Source organism: Diabrotica virgifera, chromosome 9 (assembly GCF_917563875.1).
Source record: "Diabrotica virgifera virgifera chromosome 9, PGI_DIABVI_V3a".
Taxonomy (NCBI): Eukaryota; Metazoa; Arthropoda; class Insecta; order Coleoptera; family Chrysomelidae; genus Diabrotica; species Diabrotica virgifera.
In genome coordinates, this window is record NC_065451.1 from 107,059,673 (window position 1) to 107,084,214 (window position 24,542).

Below are 24,542 nucleotides of genomic sequence, written 5' to 3' on the forward strand. Positions count from 1 at the left end.
ATGTAGAACTTACTTTCTAAAAATGTTTGATGGTGTGAAATCTTTCAAAACAATTCACAACACATAAAGGCACATTGCACTCACGGCACATAAAACTTGTTTCTTTTCTTTTTTTGTTTTTGGCACACACAACACATTTTCTTAGTCCAACTTTCCTACTTGTTGTGGGAGGTACATGCGACGGAAAATGCCTACAAGTAAGCCGCAATGGATTGTCGTCGACTGATCTTCGACCTGCTGACGTGCGCATTTTCCCCTTGTGATTTTCTTCCACTATCTGTTGGATGAGTGTCAGTTGAAATTCTGCCAACGAAGTTTTAGTTTTTGCTACTATATTATTCAAAACGTTTGCATTGAGCAGAACCATATCCATAAGGTGAAGGAAAACTTTTTGTACCATTTCGCAGTTTTTCGGACGCACTCTACTGAACTCAGTAGCATGTCCGTCTTGTCTACTGCACCCATAAACTTATTGTATGCAACAATACACTGGGGTTTTACAATTGTCCTCCCAGTGAGGCGATCTTTTTTACCAGTTTCCATACCGGTGTTGTTATGTAAGCTCGTAAGCATGTATACTTCTCGTTTATCACAATATTTTAGCGACAACAATTTGTCATCACTTCGGAAACTCCATTCTCCTCTCTGAAGCTTTTCTGCCATTTGCGGCATATATTTTCTATTTTTCCGCACAGTTCCACACGCATTTGTAGCTCTATTATACAGCCATACAAACAGACTGGGGCTTGTATACCAATTGTCACAATACAAAGTATGACCTTTATCCAAATAGCGTGCCAAAAGCGTTAGCACCACATCGCCAGATTTACCCAAATTACAATTATTCGTTTGTAAGTCAGTTGTTGCTCCAGTATAGACAACAAAATCGAGAATGTACCCAGTCACTGCGTCGCATAAAACAAAAAACTTTACACCAAATCGATGTCTCTTCGAGGGTATGTACTGTTTGAAAAAGAGTCGGCCTTTGAAAAGCAAAAGGCTTTCATCTATGCACAATTCTTTATGCGGCTTGACAGCGTTTCGGAAAGCATCACGTACGTGGTCTATTACTGCTCTAATCTTGACCAAACTGTCGCCGTTTTTTGGCAGATTGTTGTCCGAGAAATGCAACATTCGCAAAATCAGAAAAAACCTGTCACGCGACATAAGCTCAGAAAATGCTGGAGTAGATAATAGTGTGTTTGTTGACCAGTATTCACTGAGGCGCAATTTTTTTACACGAGGCATCAGATATGTAATCCCAAAAAATAACCACATCTCATTGAAATCTGTATCTTTCCATTTCTTCAAACGTGACTTAGCGGATACTTCCACATGTTCACAAACGTAAATATAAAATTTGTTTGTTTCCGTAACTATATGATTTACTATATTGTCCGTAAAAAATACTTTACAAAAATCCAAAGGTTTATTTTCAGCAGTCAGCCCATCAATTGTGCAACCAACCTCTGACGAGTCAAATGCAAATGTTTTTGGTAGAAGGTCTTTTTTTTTCCAGAGAAAATCGTAGGTATTATTCGATGTTTGGTCTTCGGGCTCTTGAGCAACGTCCATTTCTTCATCGGAATCTAAAGCATTTTGCGTATTTTCTATGTATTCGTCTTCACTGTCGCTTCGAGTAAGAATTTCAAGTAACTCTTTTTCAGTATAAAACTGCCCCTTCTTAGGTCTTGGTAACGCTTTTGAAGGCCCCGGTTGCTGCTCGTCCATTATTTATAAAAACTAATAGGACGATACTGATGTAAAAATGATGCAATACTAAAGTAAAACTGATAGAAATCGCAATGTTTTCGTGTTGGGACAAGCATCGGCAATGAGTGAATAACAACATCTAAACGCAGACGTAAAGAGACCGCCCACTACTCAGCAAGCGCTAGCCCCGCCTTGAATTACCCACAAATGAACACGTGCGCAGGAAACTGCAATTGTCGGCCACAGCACTTCACGGCAAATCAAAATAACTAAATGACGTCCATAGCACTGTAGGCACGGCAAATCAAAGACGTCAAATGACGTCCGCAGCATTCAAAGGGTTAAAGTTTCATCTTCGGTGAACTTCATTTTCACTATTTACACAAAACACAATTCCAGCCAGAATGACAGCGCCCCCATGTACTCTCCTACCTACTCTATTCTGCCATAATTGAGCGTGTTCCATGGGTAGAGTGTGCAGCCGAGTAGACATTTTGGCAGTAGTGGTGGTCATAGCTTAGTTACTTTGCCATAGGTTGCTAGTCACTCTACTTTAACTCCAACTATACACTCTACCAGCTATTCTACTGTGCTGAGCATTTTTACAGGTAGAGTTACTCTACTCTATCAAGTACTTGCATCATTACTCTACCCGTGTAAACAAGTCTTAAATCTACTTAATCTTAATCTACTCTTAATGAAAAATGTCTAAAATCATTTACCCACCTAGTATTATTGTAGAATTTAAGACAGTCCAGTGCCTTATAAATAATTTCAATATGAATATTTTTTCCTTTAATTCTCCTTTGATACCACTCCATTTTAGATTTTCTGGAACTTATTTCATTGTGTTAATAGCCCATATTTATTGAAGGAACCCAATCTGGAGATTGTTATTATCGAGGCCCGTATTTATAGTCGAGTCTCAAGACAGCGTCGATGCTCAAGACCGACCTTGAACCAACTTTGTGTTTTATAAACCGATCTCGAGACACCATGCCCCGCTCACTCTAATAAAAAACATGTAATCGTATTTATTTTCCTTCCATTTAGTCAGAGGCGCTGATGTCGGCATTGTGATTGGTGGAACGTGACTTTTGACAAATCCTGCGCTATCTGTGAATCTGTAATCTCTGTTCGTGTTCGTTCGTTCGTTGTCGTTCACTTATTTTATATGGTCGGTTATGTGATGTGTTTGTGTCACCATAAAAAGCTGATATTCAGTCGTGTTTTTTGATATTTTTGTTATTTCATAATCGAGTACCTTTTTAAAGGTAAGTTTTTCTGATTGTAGGTACTGTTTATCCAACAGTTTTAAACACATTTTATTTCGCGTTTTGTTGTTAGGTCTAATAGCTCCGTTCAGCTGTTGTGTGCAGACGGTGAAAAAATTCGACAAGTAAACATTTATTTAATCCAAATTACTCATATTTCTATGTAAAATGTCACATTATTGTATAAATAAATAAGTAAGAAACAAAAGTTGTTTGTGTTTTACCTTTATTGTCCACTTGAATAAATAAAATATTAAATATTGGAAGTACCGTATGGAGGCTATGATGTACCTAGCATGGAGGCTAGATTATGCCACTCTTCCTATCCAATCAACAGCAAGAACGTTTAAAATTTCACACCTATCATGTCGAAGCTACAGACCACTTATGTGGAGGCCAGATTTGTAGTATCCTTCCATTTAACCAGGTGCTGAGATGGCGCTGAAATACGTGACATATTTTTTGAAGGGTAAGATCGCATTCTACCAAATCACACCATAGAGTTATATATTAGCATAGAGAGAGTGTCATTCAGAGCGAAGTGACGACACCATCTTTTTTATTTGGATTAGTGCTGTTTCACTCTTACGCATAGTAAAGCTGCTACAGTTGTCCTACTCTTCCGTGCCTATGTTCACACTGAATGTCGTCATAGATTTTTGATACAATGTGTTAGAAAGAGATGCAGCAAACCAGTCCATGAGATCTTGTCGTCAGGAAGCGCGGAAGGTAGGCTCCCTCTATGTTAATATATACCTCTATGAATCACACAACACTTTTTTCTATGCGAGACACGACGTTGTCTTGGGAAGTGTAAAATGACACGAGAGGATCATCGTAGGAAAAAAATTTTGCATTTGGATCCATATCAAGGTCGGTAATGACAGTGCTGTGTTGTTGGTTGTCTAAGTCTAACGGATAACCATCATAACCACAGCATAGAAAACGCAATCATAACATAAAACATAACCTTCATCTTTTATGTACATTTGTGTACATTGTTTTATAATACCTAAGTACATAATCTTTAATGTTTATTTTATGTGCTTTTTCTATGGCTGTGGCTTCTGGCTTGTAGTCTTATAAAAATTGGTCTTATTGCTAAATTTATTACCTTTGAATATAATAATATAAAATAAAACATCTCACTGGTCCTAGGTAAAATGTTTGATTGTAATACTTGTGATAATAAAACGTATTCTTCCCAAAAGGCGTTGAGTAAACATTACAGACAATTTCATAATATTATTTTTAAAGAAGTGCTATATGAGTGTCATCAGTGCAATAAAACTTTTCCGTCGAAAAGAAAACTGCAAGAGCATCACAGCAAGAATCACAAAACGTTTCGTATTCCAGGCACAACATTTCAATGTGATAGATGTGATAAACTGTATGCATCAAAAAAGTATTTGAAAATACATGAAAAGAAACACCAAAGCCCAAGTTCTCTTGACAAATATGAATGCCATACATGCGGATCTATTTTTGACACAAAAAATGAAATATGTGATCATATAAAATTACATAATAGATGTAAGAACCTGTTATGCCCATTCAATGAGTGCCAAGAATCTTACAACAGATACAAACATCTTCGTAGTCATATCTCAGATTATCATAATTTACATCTGATAACTGAAACATATACATTCAGTACTAATGAAGGTAATAAAGTTTTTCTGATTTTTTTTGTAAGTACTTAAAAGCTGTTAGGTACATCAACATTTTCTCTTTGAACTTGGTCTAGCCAAATACATTAATAGCAGCCTTTTTCAATTGTTTTCAGAATTCAATAAATGGCGTTCTGCAAAAGAACAAGAACTGAAAGCAAATTATATTTTGTCTACCAGTGAAAAAAAATTAAAGGAGGGTGTAAGGACATATTATATATGTCATAGATCTCAAGCTCCACGGATAACAGAAACCCCTAAAAGAAATGCGAAATCTATGGGAACAAATAAAATTGGACGTACATGTCCATCTACTATGATTGTTACAAGTAACCAAGAATGCATATCAGTTGTTTTCTTTCCTGTACATGTTGGTCATTGTAATGAACTAGGGCGTTTAAGAATTGATGAGACAGACAGGATTAAAATAGCAGGTAAATTATAGAAAAAAATAGATACTATATAAAACTAATATATGTTTTGTTTATTGCAATGAAGTAATTATATACCATGTGAATAAATAAACATTATTTTCATTTTTTTTTTTACCTATTGGATGTTGATCTTGTCAATATATCGATGCCTCAGAAACCAATCAATGTAAGTTAATAAGTGTTTAAAATGAGATAATAAGATGTTTGTGAAAGTAGTTGCCGAAAAATAAGGATTCATTAAAAATAAACCCTCTTTATTTATTATTATATTCATAAATACGAACAAGAAAATTATAATATATGTATATGATAATATGTGTTCTCGTAAGCCATTTTTAGGAAGAATGTGACTTACACTGATTTCCGATGTTAAGTCACAATGACAACCTCTCGTGTATTTCGTCTAAACTAGCTTTGAGGATGTTTTCAATGTCAAACGCTGAGCGCACATGCATAGGTAATATTCATTATCTATTCACGTTTCAAAAAAAGTTGGCGTCAATGTTGTATATAAAATTTGTAAAAAAAACATGTAAAATAAATAATTAATATAACCTACTTGCTTTAAATGCATGTGCGCTCAGCGTTTGACCAAAGAATATATACTCTCCTAGACGAAGAGTTTGAATGAAACAGATGGTCACGTTTATTTGTCCCTTGAAAATACTGTAGTTCATTGCCAGGCCACATGCACCTACTCAATTGGTGCACAAAATCCTGTGCTGAAACGTTACAGGGCAGTACCCTATAAGGTCTATATTCTTTGGTTTGACATTAAAAATACGCTCAAAGCTAGTTCAGCCGAAATCCACGAGAGGTCGTCATTGTGACAATATTGTGAATTGACTTCTGAAGCATCCATATCCAACACCTAGAAACAAGAAGTCCCTCTTATAGCTACTAAAATATGATAATAATATTGGTTTTGTTTCTAGGTAAATTGTCTCAAGGGGTCCCAATAGGCAGAGTACTCAGTGATATTAGAGAAAGTGCACCCAGTGGAGAGATGGAGAGAGTTCACTTGATTGAAAAAAAGGACCTTAACAACATTGTACGAGATTTTTCAATTGGATACACTACTAAAAGGCACAAAAATGATGCAGTCAGTGTACAATTATGGGTCAAAGCCATGCAATTATTGGAAAACAACCCAGTTTTATTTTATAAAAACAGTGAAGAAGATTATGAGGGAGTGTTTGATAAAAATGATTTTGTTTTAATAATAATGACAGAATTTCAGAAAAAGTCACTTATTTCATTTGGTCAAGACAAAATCTGCATTGATGGCACTCACGGTTTAAACCAGTATGGATTTCAATTATACACAGTTGTTATTGTTGATGAATATGGTTCTGGGGTACCAGCAGCATTTTGTTTTTCAAACAGATCTGATGAAACACTCTTTCAACATTTTTTTCAATGTATTAAAGATAGTGTTGGATTATTGTCGGCAAATGTTTTTATGTCGGATGACTATCCTGCATTTTACAATGCATGGAAATCAGTTATGAGCGAAGTACCTAATAGACTGTTATGTACCTGGCATATAAACAAGAACTGGGTACAAAATTCTGGAAAAATATTAGATAAGAATAAAAGATCTCTTGTTTTAAAAACTTTAAAAGTCTTGCAAAAAGAAATAGATGGGGAAGCTTTTCAGAATGAGCTAAAAACTTTTGTTCATCAGCTTCAAAATGATTCTGATACATTGCAATTTTACCAGTATTTTTCTAGGACATATTTGAATCGACTAGAAATGTGGGCTTATTGCCACAGAAAATATCTTGGCATAAATACGAATATGTATTTAGAATCACTCCATAAAGTGATAAAACATTTTTACCTGGAAGGTAGAAAATGCAAACGTCTGGATAAGACCATAAATGCATTAATGAATCTGGTACGGGACAAAATGTTTGAGAGGGTCATAAAGTTAGAAAAGCATAAAGTATCTGGAAAAATACAGAAAATCAGAAATAGTCATAGGCTAGGTGGAAACATTTCAAGGGACTGTGTTCAACAAAAAAATGAAAAGCAGTGGTGTGTAATTTCTTCAAATGATAATGATCATACTTATTTGGTTGAAAAAATAGGTAAGGGTTGCATTGACCTTTGTGAGCTTAAATGTAAAAGTTGCCAAATTTGCATTCATTGTTTTAAATGCAGCTGTTTGGATAATGTTATAAACTATAATATTTGTAAACATATACATGCCTGTTGTCTTTATTTTTTCAACAATGTATTAGGTCATGCTCCATCAGTGTTTAAATCAGAATCTAATAATGTTACAAATAATTTCATCTCAGCAGTACCAAGTAGTAGTAATTCTAACAGAGACTTACTAAATTCTAAGCTTGAGGTACTCATTGGGTTAAATAATAGGTTTAATTTAGGTGAAGCTGATGAAAACATTATTTCAAAGTACCTTGATAAGGCAATTGATATTTATAATACCAATGGTCAGGTTAACTTTGAAGTTAAGGAGAGTGTAACTACCACTCAAAAACTTGAACCTCAGGTTAGAATGTTTTCTGCCAAGCGCAAACGGAGATCTCAAAAAGATATCCAACAGCCTTTAGCTCATGAGACAAAAAGCATAAAACTAGCACTTGCAGACTCTGAAGCTAAAGTGCCTAATATTAGTACAGATTTTAATTTTGAGCATTCATATTCTAAACTGTAAGATTCTATTTCACAAGATTCCATTTTCTATCTCCCTAATTCAGGAAAGGTCTCGAATTAATTGTTTATAAAACCAGTCGATAAATCTGAACTGATCCAAACAATCAATAGTATCAAAAGCAAATCTTCCTGTAGTACTGATGGTCTATCGACAAAAATTTTTTCTAATCTCCCAGAAAATGTGTTGGAAGTCCTCATCTCACTAATTATTGATTAACTATATAAAAAGGTAAATTTCCAGAGTGCCTAAAAACAGCCATCATTATTCCTCTTCATAAGGGTAGTGAAATATCTAATACCTACAATTAGAGACCTATTGCACTACTACCGGTAGGTATTCTCCAAAATTATTGAGAGACTCATAAAAGCCCGACTTATGCCCTTTCTCGTTGAAAACATTTTATCACAAAATCAGTTCGGCTTTTTAAATAATAAATGCACCACTGATGCCATGTTTTCTGTACTACATGAGGTTTATCAAACACTGAACAATAATCTTCACATTGCCACAGTTTTTTGTGACTACGCCAAAGCTTTTGATTGTGTAAATTACAACATTTTGATAAAAAAACTAAATTTCTACGGAATTCGAGGTATTTCTTTAAATTGGTTCCAATCTTACTTGGATGATAGGAAACAACTGGTTATAACAAATTAACGATAAAACGAAGAAAACTCGAGTATTTGGGTCACCTGATGAGAGGTCATAAATACGCATTACTTCAAAATATAATGCAAGGAAAAATAGAAGGAAAACGGAATCCAGGCCGTAGAAGAATGTCGTGGATGCGGAATTTGAGAGAGTGGTTTGGCTGCACCACTAATGAACTTTTTAGGTCAGCTGTAAACAAAATCAGGGTAGCCTTGATGATTTCCAATCTCCGATAGGAGTGGCACAAGAAGAAGAAGAAGAACAAATGGTACAGACTCTAGTCTCAAAAACATTGTATGTGGGGTACCTCAAGGTTCAGTATTGGGTCCTCTACTTTTCCTTATCTTTATTAATGACATCACTAGCTTAAAAATCGAGGGAAAAGTTTTTCTTTTTGCTGATGATACCAGTATCACTTGGAGCAACTCAAATATTGCAAATCTTCAAGCTACTATAACTTTTGATCTACTTGATCAATAAAAACCTGGTCTGACTCTAATTTACTCTCCTTTAACGTAGATAAAACAGCATTATCATATATACAATAGCAAAACAACTCAGGAGCTCTTCAACCCTTACCTCTTAATAACAGCCAGATCAGTACCGTTGATTCTGTAAAATTTCGTATTTTTTTAGACAGAAACCTTAAATGGTCCCTTCATATCGATTTGTTAAGGAAGAAACTATCTTCAGCTTGCTATGCTATAAGATCTGTTTCGAATGAACTCAATTTAGCCTAGACAAAAGCCTACCTATCTGAAAGACCATATTATTCAGTAGAAGATTTTCTTAATTGTTGATGTTATCTTTACTGATTTAGCAAAAGCCTTTGATAGAGTAAATCATTCAGTACTATTAAAAAAACTGAGGTCATATGCACTTTCTGACAAACTTATAAAATTCTTTGAATCTTACCTTACCAACCGTACTAATGTAGTCAAATTTGGGAACTGCTACTCAGACAGTTTTATAACTGGGTCAGGTGTTCCGCAAGGTTCCATCCTTGGGCCTTTACTTTTTGTTATGTTCATAAATGACATCACTGATTATATAAAATTTATATAAAATTAAGTTTCTTCTATTTGCAGACGATTTAAAATTATTTCTTACGATAAAAAACGAACATGACTGTATTAATTTACAACAAGATATTCAAGGCAGCAAAAGTGGGATTGCACCAGTTACGCTTCTGTGTGGTTATTTATTCTGTGTTCAAGGTATATCCAGATTCTGTAAAAATAATGATTTGAACTTGAAATGAATCAAAATGTAAACTATTGACTTTTTCTAGAAAGCGAGAAATAATAAGAACAGATTATTTTATTAATGAAGTAAAACTTGAAAGGTTAACAAAAATCAGAGATCTAAGGGTGTTATTCACTAGCACATTCTCCTTTAATGAGCACATTCTCAAACTAACTAATGATTGTTATAGACAATAGACAGTTAGGCTTTATCCCTAATAACACAAAACATTCCATGAATGTTCCTAGAATGTACACACAGGACATTGAAAACATTCCTGGAATGTCCCCAAATGCACACGAATGTCCCTGGAAAGTCCCAGGAAAGTGCTGTGTCAGCATTTTAAATATTCTTAGAATGTTCTGTTGGAACATTCCATGAATGTCTACGAATGTTCTTTGGACATTCACAGTCTATTTTTTAGACTGAATGTCTTGTTGGAACATTCCATGAATGTTCTTTGGACATTCACAGTATATTTTTAGACTGAATGTCTTGTTAGAACATTCCATGAATGTCTACGAACGTTCTTTGAACATTCACAGTATATTTTTTAGACATTCACTGAAATATATCGTCAGTAATGTGACAATACCTCCTATATGTCTTTTCATGAGGTTTGCAGGAGACGAAAAACATTTTTTAAGGTCACTTTCTGTTTTCGTACGTATTCTGACTTTTTTGTAGTAAATAGATAGTTGAATTTACTGCAAAACAAGTCAAAAAATATATGAAAACAGGAGGTGGCCGAAACAAGTTTTTAGTCTATCTTACAAATCTCTTGAAAAAAACAGATAGGAGGTATTGTCACATCGCTGACGATATGTGGCCATACCAAATAATACATCCTTGATAAATATAAAAAAAATTTATTGCAAAAAATCTTTACATACATTTTTTAATGTAATTTACTGACATTCCTAAATATTATAAAAAAATGTGTCACATTTGCTTTGTAAACCTTTCTTTTGCTTTTCGTAGCCACATATTCCGTTTCCTTTCTGGTTTTTTGTAGACCACTTCTCTCAGCTGATTCTAAAAGAAAATAAAATAAAAGGTAATTTTTCTATCCTTTACAATTAACAATCAGAAGAAATATTATTTACAGGTAATAATACGCATAAATAATAATAATAAAAAAATAAAGATTAAATAATATTTAAATAAATAATAAATAATATTTAATAAATAAAATAATAATAATGAACATTTTGTATTTTGACAACGACATCCGACGTGGAAGTAGAAACCTTAATAAAATTATTTTTTCAAGTAAATTGTGGCTTATTTCCTCATTAGAATAGTTAATTACAAAAAAGCCACAAAGAAATAGATTTTTCACAAACAAATAAGTATTTAGTATTCATTATATTTATTGTTTTTATTATTTACTTTAATGTCCTACTGGTACATTATTTGACAAATAATGACATTTCGAAGTCTGTTAAGTACGATATAACGCCCTTGGGCATTAAATTTAAATAACGACTTAGATACTGTCAAGTTGACAAATATCAACCTAAGTAAAACTATGGTTACCACAATTATGTTACTACTGTTACTGGTAAATGTACTTATTTAAAAACTAATCAATTCAAAATTCATTCAAATTTTTCACATATAAAGAATAATTTAGTCAGACATTAAACGTTGAAGGCACCACAGGTATTATAATAATAACGCTTTCGGTCAACGTATATCCCTCAGGCCCTTGTTAAAAACACCATTGACCTCAAGCGTTATTATCCTTATAATACCCTTGGTACCTTAATAACTGTAACATAAGATTATACCTTAATTCTTGTTTTCTATTTCTGATGTTTTTATTTATTTACATTGAATATTAATCTGTTTTGTTGTATAATCTACTTCGCAATAATTATGTGATATATTTGACTTAAAATGAATTCAAAAATTTTTTGCAGTTGGGCAACAATGTCAACTTAGATCTCCGATGTAGATAATGAATTACAACAGTATCTATATTGTACAGACTGTATTATTAATTAGGTTATTTATTTATTTATTTATTGAAATATACATCCACCAGGTATAAACCCATAAAGGTGTACATAAGAAAACTACATACATTGACTGAACACTTGATGACAAAATATAAAATAAAATAAAGAATAACCAAAAATGTTTCTGTTGTTAATACACATACACAATAATAAACAAAGACCTTAATAAAGAAAAATAACATGGCATCAATTCGATAAGCTATTGTGTATTTCGCGTTTAAAGATGTTAAAACCAAGAAAAAAAATGCATATACCTGTGTGACATAAGCTATTGGAACAGCACAGTCTCTTAAACGAACAGATGAAAGTGAAATTCTGTCAATATCTTTTTCTAAAAAGTGTTTTGAACATACTCCTCTATTAACAAATCTGATCTATACTTCATGTCTTCTTCGCAGGATCTTCTGGAAAGCTAAAAATACAAAATATAGGCATTACTAAGCATTATTAACAAATTTTAGTTTTAAATAAAAAATATGATTAATGGACTCACAAAATATTATAAAACAGCTTAGAAATTGTTTATTAGTAAGTCAGTTCCCCAAACTCTGACACAACTGGCTAGTGATTTTAGTAGGTAATTTTTTTTGTTTTTGGCCAATTTTGCCAAAATTACAGTAATTATTAACTATTTAGTTATTATTTTTTTTTGCAATTTTACCAAATTGGCAAAATTATTTACTAAAATCACTAGCCAGTTGTACTGAGACTGAGTTTAGCAAATCGACTATAATATTCTGTGTATTCATTAGTTGGTACTGCATATTATAGTGTGTGGTCTACCATCCTATTTATAAAGGCATACATTAGCAAAAACGCAAAAAGAATTACTTTAGTTTTACAAATCCTATTGTTATTATCTCTATTTACTATTTTAGTTAGGAATAAGCGAAGTTATTGTGGCTTATTCACAATTATTATTAAAATAATAAATGGATATGACCAATTATTAACTTATAAAATAAAATAATAATTCTTCTGATTTATGCCTTTTATTCACTTTGTTATATCTAGGTTACTTAAAAGATTTTTTATGAATAGTATTATTAGGGTATTAATAGTATTAATTTATTTTCTGAAATACAGGGCATGCCTTCGTTTACATATTTGCATACTAACCTTTTAATAGGGCTTTTCATTTTCATTCACAGTCATTTGTTTGGAGCTTCTGTCATAATTGAAACGTTATTCCTGCAGATTTTTTTATCTACATTTGTTTCTGCTACTCCAACTGCGTTAAAAACAGGACACCATTTTATTCACTATGTTAATAATACTATTAAAGCTATTATAAAAGTATCCGAATTAAAAAAATATTCTTAAAAAGCACAAATAATACAAAGGTGGCAAGATGAAGATGCCAAGATGGCCGAAGCGAGGTCGTTGGTTGGTCGTTTTTAGTCACGTGATGCCCTCTCAAGCGCCATGCACAAAAATATATGCACGGCGAATTTGAAAATGAACGCAAAAGAAATAAATATAAATGCCTCTCTTGGGTTTTGCATAAGTTATAAGTATTTTTTTTATTAACAAAATCGCATTCCAAATTGAATATTCGCGAACAATAATTTTTATTACATTTGTATGTTTATAATATTGTATTAATTGAACTTGGAAAACTCTTTAAATTTGACATATTATTGCACTGTAGGCCTAAAGTGTCACTTAGTTTGTCTGGTATGTTATAAGTAATGTTGTATCTGTTACACGTATGTATTATTTCGCAACTTAAAATATATGAACATTGGTAGTATGTTCACAGAATGTCTTATGGTAACATTCCAGGAATAATTTAAACAGATGTTCACCGAATGTTCCCTAAATGTCCAGGACATTCAAATATTGATAGAACTTTGGTAGTACATTCCTGGAATGTTGTGTGTTGTTAGGGATCCTAAAATCCAGTAAAGAATTTTATTGTGACACTACAATTAAGCTTTTTAATGCATATGTGAGGTCAAAACTCGAATATTGTTATACCATATGGAGTCCCTCCACCATATCACATAGTGATATGATAGAGAGGATTCAGAAGAAATTTTTAAGGTCTTTAAAGAAATTTGGGATTTATCCTTTTAAGGTTTCCTATAACTTGCAGAGAATGCTTTTTGACACTGTGTTATTGAGCGAAAGACGTAGAAATGCCCAAATCATTTTTATATTTAATATAGTTTATCAAATTATAGATTCTCCTACGATTCTTTAATTTATAAATTTTAATGTACCAGACCAAAGACTTAGATGTAGACACAGTTTATTTAAAATAACTCCAGAATAAGCAAACTCCCCCATGGCAAACTGCTTAATGGCAACGAACGATTTTATCGTGAGTGAAGACCTTGACCTATATAATATGAAAAAGAGTACTATGTTACATAAACTGTGATACCCGTATTTATTGTTTTAAAGTGTATTTATTTTATTGTATTGTATAAATTGTATGTTCTTATTTCTTTGTATTGACCAACTGTGTGTTTATAAATGGCATCATTGCTGTAAATGTGCAGTATAAATAAATAAATTAATTAATCAATAACTAAGAAATTACAGTACCCTTGACCATTGACACAAGTAGTATTTTTATTATTTTTTTATCTATATTTGAGTGTCGTATGCAGCAGCTTAACTTTTAAACTTATTAATTACTAGGTAGACTATGAAATTTGCAATTTATTTAAATTTTGCAATTGATTCTTTCTGTTTAACTTCATTATTATTATTATTTTTTAATTACATTGTCGATTTATGTAATTTTAGTAAATTGAATTGTTATTGTTTTGTTTTCTTGACTTTTTATAAGCTTTGTCGATAAAATTGTACAATTTTTCATGACAATAAGAGCCAGCGCAGACTGTAGACTTTTTAGTCGGCTTCTTAATCAGTACAGAGAGTTATGCAGATGCACACATTACACCGATTCACCAATGCATACCTCTCTGTACTGATTAAGAAGCTGACTAAAAAGTCTGTGTGGGCTCTAAAGCATATTTCTCTCTCTTCTCTATAAGTGTAATGTTGTAAATTATTGTAACCCGTGTGTAATAAATGTCTAACAATTAAAAAATCTGTTTTTTACTAGTCAATAAGGGGGTAGGCGCAAAATCTTAGTCCAATGCTGTTTAAATGCATTTTTTTATCGAATCCTGAGAAAATTAGTAAATATCTTTGAAAATTTTAAAAGCAGAATGAAAGATTACATTATTGCCGAAGGCCGAAAGTCTCTTAGAATAAACAAAAAGTTTATTTTTTCTTTTCAATAAAATATTTGAAATTCAAATTCACACTAAATTTTTCTTTTTTTCATCCCTGTAACTTACTAAAATAAACATAGAAGTTTACAGGGACTTTTGGCTCTTGATAATACTGTATTTGCATTCTGCGTTTAAATTGTTCAAAAATACCTATTAGTTTTCTCAGGACTGGAAAAAAAATGAGTGCATTTAATTAGCATTGCACCAAGATTTTGCGCCTATCCCTATAAGTCATTGACGTAGAAGCTAGAGTAACATCCTACAAGCAAACTGACCATTTTGAGACAAATGGATACAAACTATTTACTTTAGTAGGTAGAGGTAGCTACTTACCAGAAATAAGTTGTTTAAGCAAATGAAGCTTAATAATACGTAAGCCTATTTTATCATTAGTTTTGGCTAAAAATGCTAGTACATAATAATTAAATTATTTTTTTAAAATTACATATTATATTTATTATTTCATTACAATTTCATAGGATCTTATTTTAAAAAATCATTTTAAAAGCTAAATAAACACAGCAGTAAAATACATGGAAGTTTTATTTGTTGATTTACTGATAAATACATTAATGTACAGCCTATAATAATAGTTACAATTTATTTAAATCCGGTTAATCAGATATGTCATATTCAACTTGCTGAATTCTTCAAAAAACTTTTATTTTCTTCACGTAGGTAATTAAACGAATCCTTATGAGATATTGTATATCTATGCTTGTTTTCAGAGAATTCTTGGCACTGGCCTTATTAAATAAGTCCATAAATAATAAGCACAGCCATAGAAGAACCACATAAACAAATAATAAACAATATTTTATGTACATAAAAGATGAAGGTTAGATATATTCGAATCCGTTAGACAACCAACAACACAGCACTGTCATTACCGACCTTGATATGGATATGATATGGATCCAAATGCAAAATTTTTTTCCTACGATGATCCTCTCGTAAAATGACAGGCGAATCTCAAGTCATCCATCGACCTTCCTCAAGACCGCGATTCGCTGTATGAGCTTTCGTAACGTTCGGTTGTGTGACAGTTCAGTGTGGAAGTGATAATTCAAAAAAAAACGCAGGCGACAAAAACAAAATAGGAACTACATAATAGAGGTAACTAACAAATTTCCTATCTGTTGAATTCCTAAATTTCCTGTACTTTCTTTGAATAAAATAAATTATACATTATCTAGTTAGGTAAAAAAGAGACAGCTTTGCATTACACGGTTAATTATGGGGGATACTACCGGGGGGGCTAACCCCCCCGGTGATGAGGAGATGTTAGATAATATAGAAAACACTGAAAATAATAGTAGTTTAAAGAATACACCATTACTTGATAGCAATGCTAATTCAATCACTAATAATAACAATGAAATAAAAAAAGGAAAAAAACATTTCTATTATCAGTACACTGATACCGGTCCCTTTGAGGTATTTATGGAGTCAAAAGGCGATAACGTCGGTAATTATAGTTTTTTGAAATTAGCAAAATACATAAATGACAAAAAAATCGAGAATGTACTTAAACTTAGCAAAAAAGGAAAAAACCGAATTAGCGTTGCTTTCAAGAAATGGGAGGATGCTAATAAATTTGTTTTAAATGACGTGGTCAGAAATGATGGATATGAATTGTTTATTCCGGCAAATAACGTAACATGTAGGGGAGTCGTTAATAATGTAGATACTAGTATATCGGATGCAGATCTAATCAAATTTTCGGGATTGGCTTCGGCCAACATTAAAGTACTAGAAATAAGACGATTTAAACGGAAGTCTAAATATGACACGGAGAAATATATTGATACAGAAACGGTCGCATTTACCTTTTCGGGAAAAGTAATCCCGAAGGAAGTGAATATATATGGGATCCCTTTTAGGGTAAAACCATACATGATACCAGTGGTTCAATGTTATCGGTGTTTTCTTTTTGGACACACAAAAAATCTTTGTAGAGGGGGAGAAAAATGCAAAAACTGCGCGGAAAAAATACATGAAGGGGATTGTTCGATGAAATGTTTACATTGTAATAGCAGCTTTCATATAAGTACCTATGAGGAGTGTCCAGAGTATGTGAGACAGCGGAATATTAAGGCTGTCATGTCTCTGGACAATCTTTCATACTACGAGGCATGCGAGAGATTTCCTTATGTTTCTACTAGAAAATCGCAAGAGAATAATATATTCAGAATGAGCCAGGAGGAATTCCCAACATTACATAAAACTCAAATAAATAATTTAGAGACAATTCCCATCAATATGCGATGGATAGAAAATGTAAAGAGTAACCCTGAACACCTGTTTAGTAGAAAAATGGAGAATAACTCAAACAAAAATAAAAGAAAGGCTAATGAAACAAATAAGACATACAATAAAGAAGTACACAATCAATATTTATTATCTCCAAATGGGAGAAGCGAAGAGAGAGCTCGTGCAGTAAACAATGAGACTCCTGGATGTTCCCGTACAGAGCAACTAGAGAGGGACACAGAAAAAACACTGAATGCGATATTAAAAAAACTAGATTGGAAACATAAGGAACATATAATCAATTACTTGAACCAGCTATTTATACATGAAAGCTCATCGAACCAAAAGTTGCTAGATTTAGATGGATATCAAGAATCCACTTATTATCCAATGGAACATAAAAAGTTTAAGCAGTAACTATAACAGTCTGAAATATTTCATAAGCGAACATAGACCCAAATTAATTCTATTAAATGAAACTTGGCTAAAAAATAATCATCACTTCTATCTAAGAGGATATGAAATACATAGGTTGGATCGAGGGGATGGTTATGGTGGCCTAGCTACTGTGGTTCATAATAGTCTGGATCACAAAATAGTATATAGGTATAATAATAATGTTAGTAAAATTCAAATTTTAGCAATAAAAATAATAGATTGGGACATTACAGTTATTAACATTTATATCCATCCTAGGGCAAAAATAAATTTAAATAGTTGGGTTGGACGCATAAATAAAATCAGGGGAAATAAAATTTTAATGGGGGATATGAATGCACATAATGCACTTTGGGGAAGTCAAGTGTCTGTTAATGTTAATGGAAGAATAATTGCTGAATCCTTAGAGGATTTGGATCTAGTTTGCTGCAATGATGGGAGACCCACGCGGATTACCCTACCTGGACAGAATGCCTCAGCGGTAGACCTAACACTAATTTCCTCGGAAATTGCAAATATATGCCAATGGGATGTGTTAGAGGATTCTGGAGGCAGTGATCATTTTCCAACTTCTTGCAAAATCGCAATTGTAAATGAAAATATAGTAACACAAAAAAGTCATAAAAGAAATACAAAGAATGTCAATTGGGAGAATTATGCTTCAAAAATGGAAGACTTGATGAAGAATGGGTGTGAAGACTATAATTCATTTACACAAATTATGGAAATGGTGAGTGATGAGGAAATACCTCTCTTGAAAACAGAAAAATCTATAAGAAAAAAGAAAAGCCCTCCCTGGTGGGATAAGGAATGCTCTAATTTAATAAAAACAAGAAAAGAAAAAATTAAAAAATATAAGGAAGAAGCAAGCAATGAAAATTATATTGAAATCAAAAAAATATTTGCATACAGTAAAAAAATATTTAAAACAAAAAAAAGAAATAGCTTCAAAAGCTTTTGCAATGGATTGACAAGGGACACTCCTCTATCTGAAATATGGCGAACAGTTAAGCTATTCTCCACATATCAAAATGCTGTAATCCCTGCTAAACTTCCCAACAAAAACATAGCTCAGAACATATTAAATAATTTGGCAATTGACATAACAGATCCTGAGTTCATGGTTACCCTAACTAACGAGGATGTGGAGGACATTTCAAGGCAAGAAATAATAAGTGTCATAAATAAAAAGGATAAGGCTACTGGCTTAGATCTTGTAACATATAGCATGATAAACAGACTTCCCCTGGTGGCGCTAGATACATTGTCAAAAATATTTAATCAAATAGTTAAAAGAAACACAGGTTTTCCACAAGAATGGAAAAACACCCTTGTCATTCCCTTTTTAAAACCCAATAGAGACCCTTTATGTGAGGATAATTATAGAAACATAGCTCTAGAGTCATGTGTAGGCAAAATTTTGCAAAATATAATTAAATTAAGAATAGAACAAATAACGGAAAAAAAATCGATACTAAGCCCTAAGCAGTTAGGTTTCAGAAGAAACAAAGGGTGCAACGATAACTTAGCTTTAACAATTAATTATATTAGAACTGGATTTAGTAAAAATTTAAATACAATTGGAATTTTTTTGGATATCAGTAGGGCATATGATACAGTCAATATATATTTGCTATATAAATACTTATTAAAGTATGACATCCCAATAACTTATGCAAACTTGATCTTGCAATTTTTGCTCAACAGAAATATCTACGTTAAAGACAAATCAAATAATATATTAGGCCCAATGCAAGCATCCACTGGATTGCCTCAAGGGTCTCCACTCAGTCCAATATTATTTAATCTCTATACTAGATCCCTACATGATTTAATAAACCATGAGATGGAGTGTTTTCAATATGCAGATGATTTTGTAATTCTGGTGCAAGGATCTGATATATACAAGCTAATTAATTCCTTAAATACCCATATAATAAATTTACAGGAGTGGTTTGAGAAACACAACTTTAAAATTTCAGCACACAAATCAAAAGCAATAATATTTAGAAAAAGAAGTCAGGCTTATAACTTCCCACATTTGATATATCAAAATATGGAAATTCCATGGAAAAATGAAATAAAGTATCTGGGATTTCATTTACAGTGCAATTTGAATATGACAATTCAAATTAACGACATGATAACTAAAGCAAACAAAGGAATAAATGTCATGAGAGCAATTTGTGGTACAAAATGGGGAGCTGACCCGAACATTCTTTTGAGTTTATACAAAGGAATAGTTAGATCTCATTTAGATTACGCAGCCAATCTTTTAAACCCCTGCAGTAAAAGTTTGATGATGAGGTTGGAACAAGTACAGAATGTTGCCTTGAGAATCGTAACGGGTTGTCTACGTTCTACACCCATCTTAATATTGCAAGCAGAATGTTCAGTAACAACGTTACAAGTTAGAAGGGAGATACTAGCACATAAATATATACTCAAACAAATGCCGGAAAAAAACAATATCATAGTAAAGAGTCTAAATAAGCTAAACGAAGCAATAAATGCAAACAATAGATTCTGGAGGAACAAGGTCATACCTGATTACTCACTAGCATATACAAATATACTCAAAAAAACAAAAAACATAATTAGATATAAAATCAATCCTATATATGAGGTAGAAAGAAAAACTCTTCTATACCCCATTACAATTAAAAGTCTAGAATTTGAAAAATATGAAATTGAATCGAACGAAAGGTTCATAGCTAAATATGGTGGAATATATAATAATCATACCCACGTATATACAGATGGATCAATAGACCCACAAACAAATCAATCGGGATTTGGAATTTACATCCCAAGCATCAATTATAAATATTCGTCACGACTCCATAACTACACACAAATCTGCACAACTGAAATAATAGCGGTATACAAAGCCATGTCGGTATGTATTGAAAAGGAAATCATGAAAGCAGTGATCTTTGTAGATTCAAAAAGTGCCTTATCCAAAATATCTAGTCACAAATGGGACCAAATGGATTATGTAACTATAATGACCAAAAAACTACTGGTAGATGCAAATAATATGGGATTTTCAATAGGATTAGAATGGGTACCGGGACATCAGGGGATTAAAGGCAACGAGGTGGCAGATAGCTTGGCCAATATTGGGAGAGAATTAAGAGTACCATATGATGTAAAAAACATCAGCACAGATATCTTTTGTGTTACAAAAAAGAACATCTTGACTCAATTTTACAATAACTGGTATTCCCAAATTAAAGGTAAATATCCGGACTATTATGGACTGCAGGATAGTTTCCCTATAAAACCTTGGTATAACAAATGTGGATATTTGGGTAGGAACAATATTACTAACCTTAATCGTTTACGAAGTGGACATTGCAAAACTCCTTGTTATCTCCACAAAATAGGCAAAACGGAAACACCGATATGCGAATGCGGTACTATGGGAACATTGGTACACATCATCTTTGAGTGCCCCATAAATAAACATAAAGATATGGATTTGTATCTAGAACTAATAAAAGCTGGAACAGACAGTCCAATATCTTTACAGAGCATTTTATATAAACCCTCGAATAAAGTTATTAAGATAATCAATAAATTTATCAAATTTTTTCAAGTAGATCTATAGAATTTTGAAAAAATAATAATAATAACAATAACAATAAATAAATACTTCAGAAAATACAGGGAATCTCCTAAAATGTCAAAAATTATATTTGTATCCTTAAAATCCTTAATCCTAACCGAAGGTAGCCAGCCCTAAACCTATGTGAAAATGTTTGGAAGCTACCCCCAAACGAGAAAAGTCTTAAGTTAACCTTAAATGTTGTAACACTTTTCCCCCTCTAGCTACAGAAAAACAAGAAGAAGGACAAGGACCACATAGGACCAAAAAAAAAAAAATAGATCTGAAGTTGACAGGACACCTGGTTGTGCATTGCCTTGAGCAAGACGCGCATAACCAACAACATGTACTGGGTAAATGATTAAAAAAAAATCGAAACCCAAAAAAAAGGAAGAAGAAGAAGAAGACCGCGATTCTAACCTAACTTTGTTTGTTATTGTTTGAATTTTGAATATTTTAAATTCAGTTCCAACATATATTTTTTGTTTTTCTAATTACAACAAAAATGTATGAAGAAGTAAAAGCATTTTTAGAGTTTATTGATAATATTGGAGAAGAAAATCGCCCGGGAAGTATACAAAAGCGATATATTCAAGATAAAAATATAATCTAAAATACAATGGAGTATTACAATATTGAAGTTCATCAGCGAATCAGCGCATTAACTTAAACAATAAAGGTTTTATGCTACTTATAGGAATATAACCAGTTTTTATGAGGACCCCGCTTTCCAAAAATGTACAGGTACTGTAAAGACATACAATATATTATGTTATTCAGGCTCTTATGTAAATGAATTTGTAGGTACTAGAAGAGAAATTATGTGTATTATTGTTCAACAACAAGGTTATCAAGTCATTCAATATTTGATCTAAGAGCATTAAGAGTGAAATTGTGAAATGGAAAGAAGTGAAATTCCAGGATTATTAATAGGAATAGATGACAGTAGTGGGTATGCATGCAGACACTATCTACTTACCCCAGTATTACACCCAGGTATTTATTGATAATTGCTAAATAAATAGTAGGTTATTTAATAGACATAAATATCTTTTTAGGTAATGATCAAGAAAATAAGATTTTTACCATAGTACTCATGTGAGAACAAGAAATGTAGAAAAGCTATTTGGAACCTGGAAAAGAGTTTCCTTGTCTTCAACAAGGTCTACAAACCAAATTATATACATGTCTTGCAATAATATGTGCTACAGCAGTACCTTACAATCTAGGTAAATAATGATCTGGTGGTAAATAGACATGTTAATGATGTGGAACAATTTCTAAATTTTTGGTGACATTTTTTTCAACAATATTTTGCATGAGAATACATTATTGAATACCTACTCTTATTGTGTTTGATTTTTTGTCTATTATTTCTCAAAATATCATGATCATTGTTCGACAGCCCTTTTTGTTTGAGTTTTGGTCTCTTGAGGAATACAGCTCCATTCCAATCTATTTCAGGATTTGTTCTTGCAATTTTTTATTTTTAAAATATCAATGTCTTATTCTGTTTGTTCCTTATATCTAATCTATAGTCTTTCTCTCGTTATATGTCCAGCTGACATTTGTGTGTTTATTTTGGAAAGTATTTCATATGCTTCCATCCTTCCTCTTAGAACGTGGTCCTATTTTGATGAATGCATAATATGGATCGTGGTATGCCCTGTATAGTTCAAAATTATATTTCATATGCTTCTATCCTTCCTCTTAGAATGTGGTCCTATTTTGATGAATGTATATGAATCGTGGTATGCCCTGTATAGTTCAAAATTATATCTTCTCTGGTCTTCATATTTTAGATGCTATTTAGCCTGATTCTAGTGCTTTATCGTTGTTTCCAGTGCTTTATCAATTTATCATCATTTATTTTACCTACCTGTCTACTGCTACTCTACTATTGTACTTTCACCATATATTTTTGGAATATAAATATACCTTCTGTCTTTCTCTTGTTCAACTGGAATTTGTTTATTTATTCTGAGAATACATTATTGAATCTGTATTATGTTAGATATATTATTTTTTATTTTATTTCTTAATATGTATTTTTTATATTTTATTTTAAAATAAATGAGTATGAGTTTCCCTCTTCTTAAATAAGTATTTATTTGACAAACCTTTCCTTACCAAATATAAAATTAATTACACATCTGGACCTCAGAGGTAAACTACACTATGTCATTTCGAGCAACTGTGTTTAGCGTTTGTTTGCAACAAAGTTTAGAGCACTTAGGATGTTAATAAAAATCTGATATATCCCATAATTAGTTAAAAGACAATATGACTATATTTTAATGATAATATATAACCAATGTGTATAATCCAACTAATAAAAAAACACCATGTCGACATAGTGTAGATTACCTCCGAGGTCCAGGCGTGTAAACAGCACTCTAATAACCAGCAAAATAGCGCAAAAAATGGAAAACATATGTTGTGAAATAAAAAGAGATGTAAAATTATCTATAGAAACCTATAAATTTACATGACATAGTTTGTCACCTTTAGATGTGTGGGAGGAGTATGACAACTGTCGCAGAGGTCTAAAGGTGGGAAATTATGTAATGTAATGTAAATTTGTAGGTTGATAATTGTACACCTCTACTAGTTTCATCTCCTTTTATTTCACAACGTACTATATGTTTCCATCTTTTGTGTCATTTTGCCAGTTAATAGCACGCTCATCACTGTATACCATTATTTATGCAGATGACATAGTCCTCTTAACAAGAAAAAAAGCTGAAGTTGTTTAGAAACTTGAGAGGTGAAGCAAGAAAATTGCATGTCTATAAATGAAACAAAAATAAAATATTAAGTGTATTGAAATGTATGGAGAGATGAAGTAGAATAAATTTTTCACACTAAAAACAGGAACAAAGGCATACAAAATTGAAAATATCAACCAATTCAAGTATTTAGGAGTGGCAATAATTGATAAATGGGAAGAAGAAAAAGAAATAGAAAAGATACTACTAAGAGTAAGCTAGTAAGCAGATCGATGGTATATGATTGAAGTCAAAAACGTATGTAGGACAACTATAATGCAAAAATGTATTATGAAGCAGTTATTTAAGTGGCATTGTATGCTTGTGGCACTTGAAACAATTAATAAGAAAGATGAAATGAAAATAGACATAGTACTGGTAGGGGCTGGCAGTTCTGAGTTAGGACTGGCAAAAAATAATAGATATGGAAAGTCAGGTGGCTAGGTCAACATTACTTGAATGTAAGAGCGACATGTAACAGATTATTTTTGGAGGAAAAAAAAAGAGAAAGACCATGAAAAGAGTTGT

General features: G+C 32.3%; 1 protein-coding gene and 2 long non-coding RNA genes across 3 annotated transcripts; all 3 read left to right on the forward strand.

Annotated features, from left to right (window-relative positions):
- The first annotated feature begins 3,504 nt into the window (after positions 1-3,504).
- Positions 3,505-14,758, forward strand: LOC126892122 (uncharacterized). The gene is made up of 3 exons (XM_050661596.1): positions 3,505-4,652; positions 4,774-5,091; positions 6,027-14,758. Exons 1-3 carry the CDS (start codon positions 4,151-4,153, stop codon positions 7,772-7,774), a joined length of 2,568 nt encoding a protein of 855 aa, XP_050517553.1. The 5' UTR covers positions 3,505-4,150; the 3' UTR covers positions 7,775-14,758.
- A 1,195-nt stretch (positions 14,759-15,953) lies between these two features.
- Positions 15,954-21,589, forward strand: LOC126892129 (uncharacterized). Its single transcript, XR_007700685.1, has 2 exons — positions 15,954-16,061; positions 21,471-21,589. It is a non-coding gene; the product is annotated as an uncharacterized LOC126892129 (long non-coding RNA).
- A 65-nt stretch (positions 21,590-21,654) lies between these two features.
- Positions 21,655-23,349, forward strand: LOC126892125 (uncharacterized). The gene is made up of 3 exons (XR_007700681.1): positions 21,655-21,990; positions 22,051-22,242; positions 22,305-23,349. It is a non-coding gene; the product is annotated as an uncharacterized LOC126892125 (long non-coding RNA).
- Positions 23,350-24,542: the final 1,193 nt, after the last annotated feature.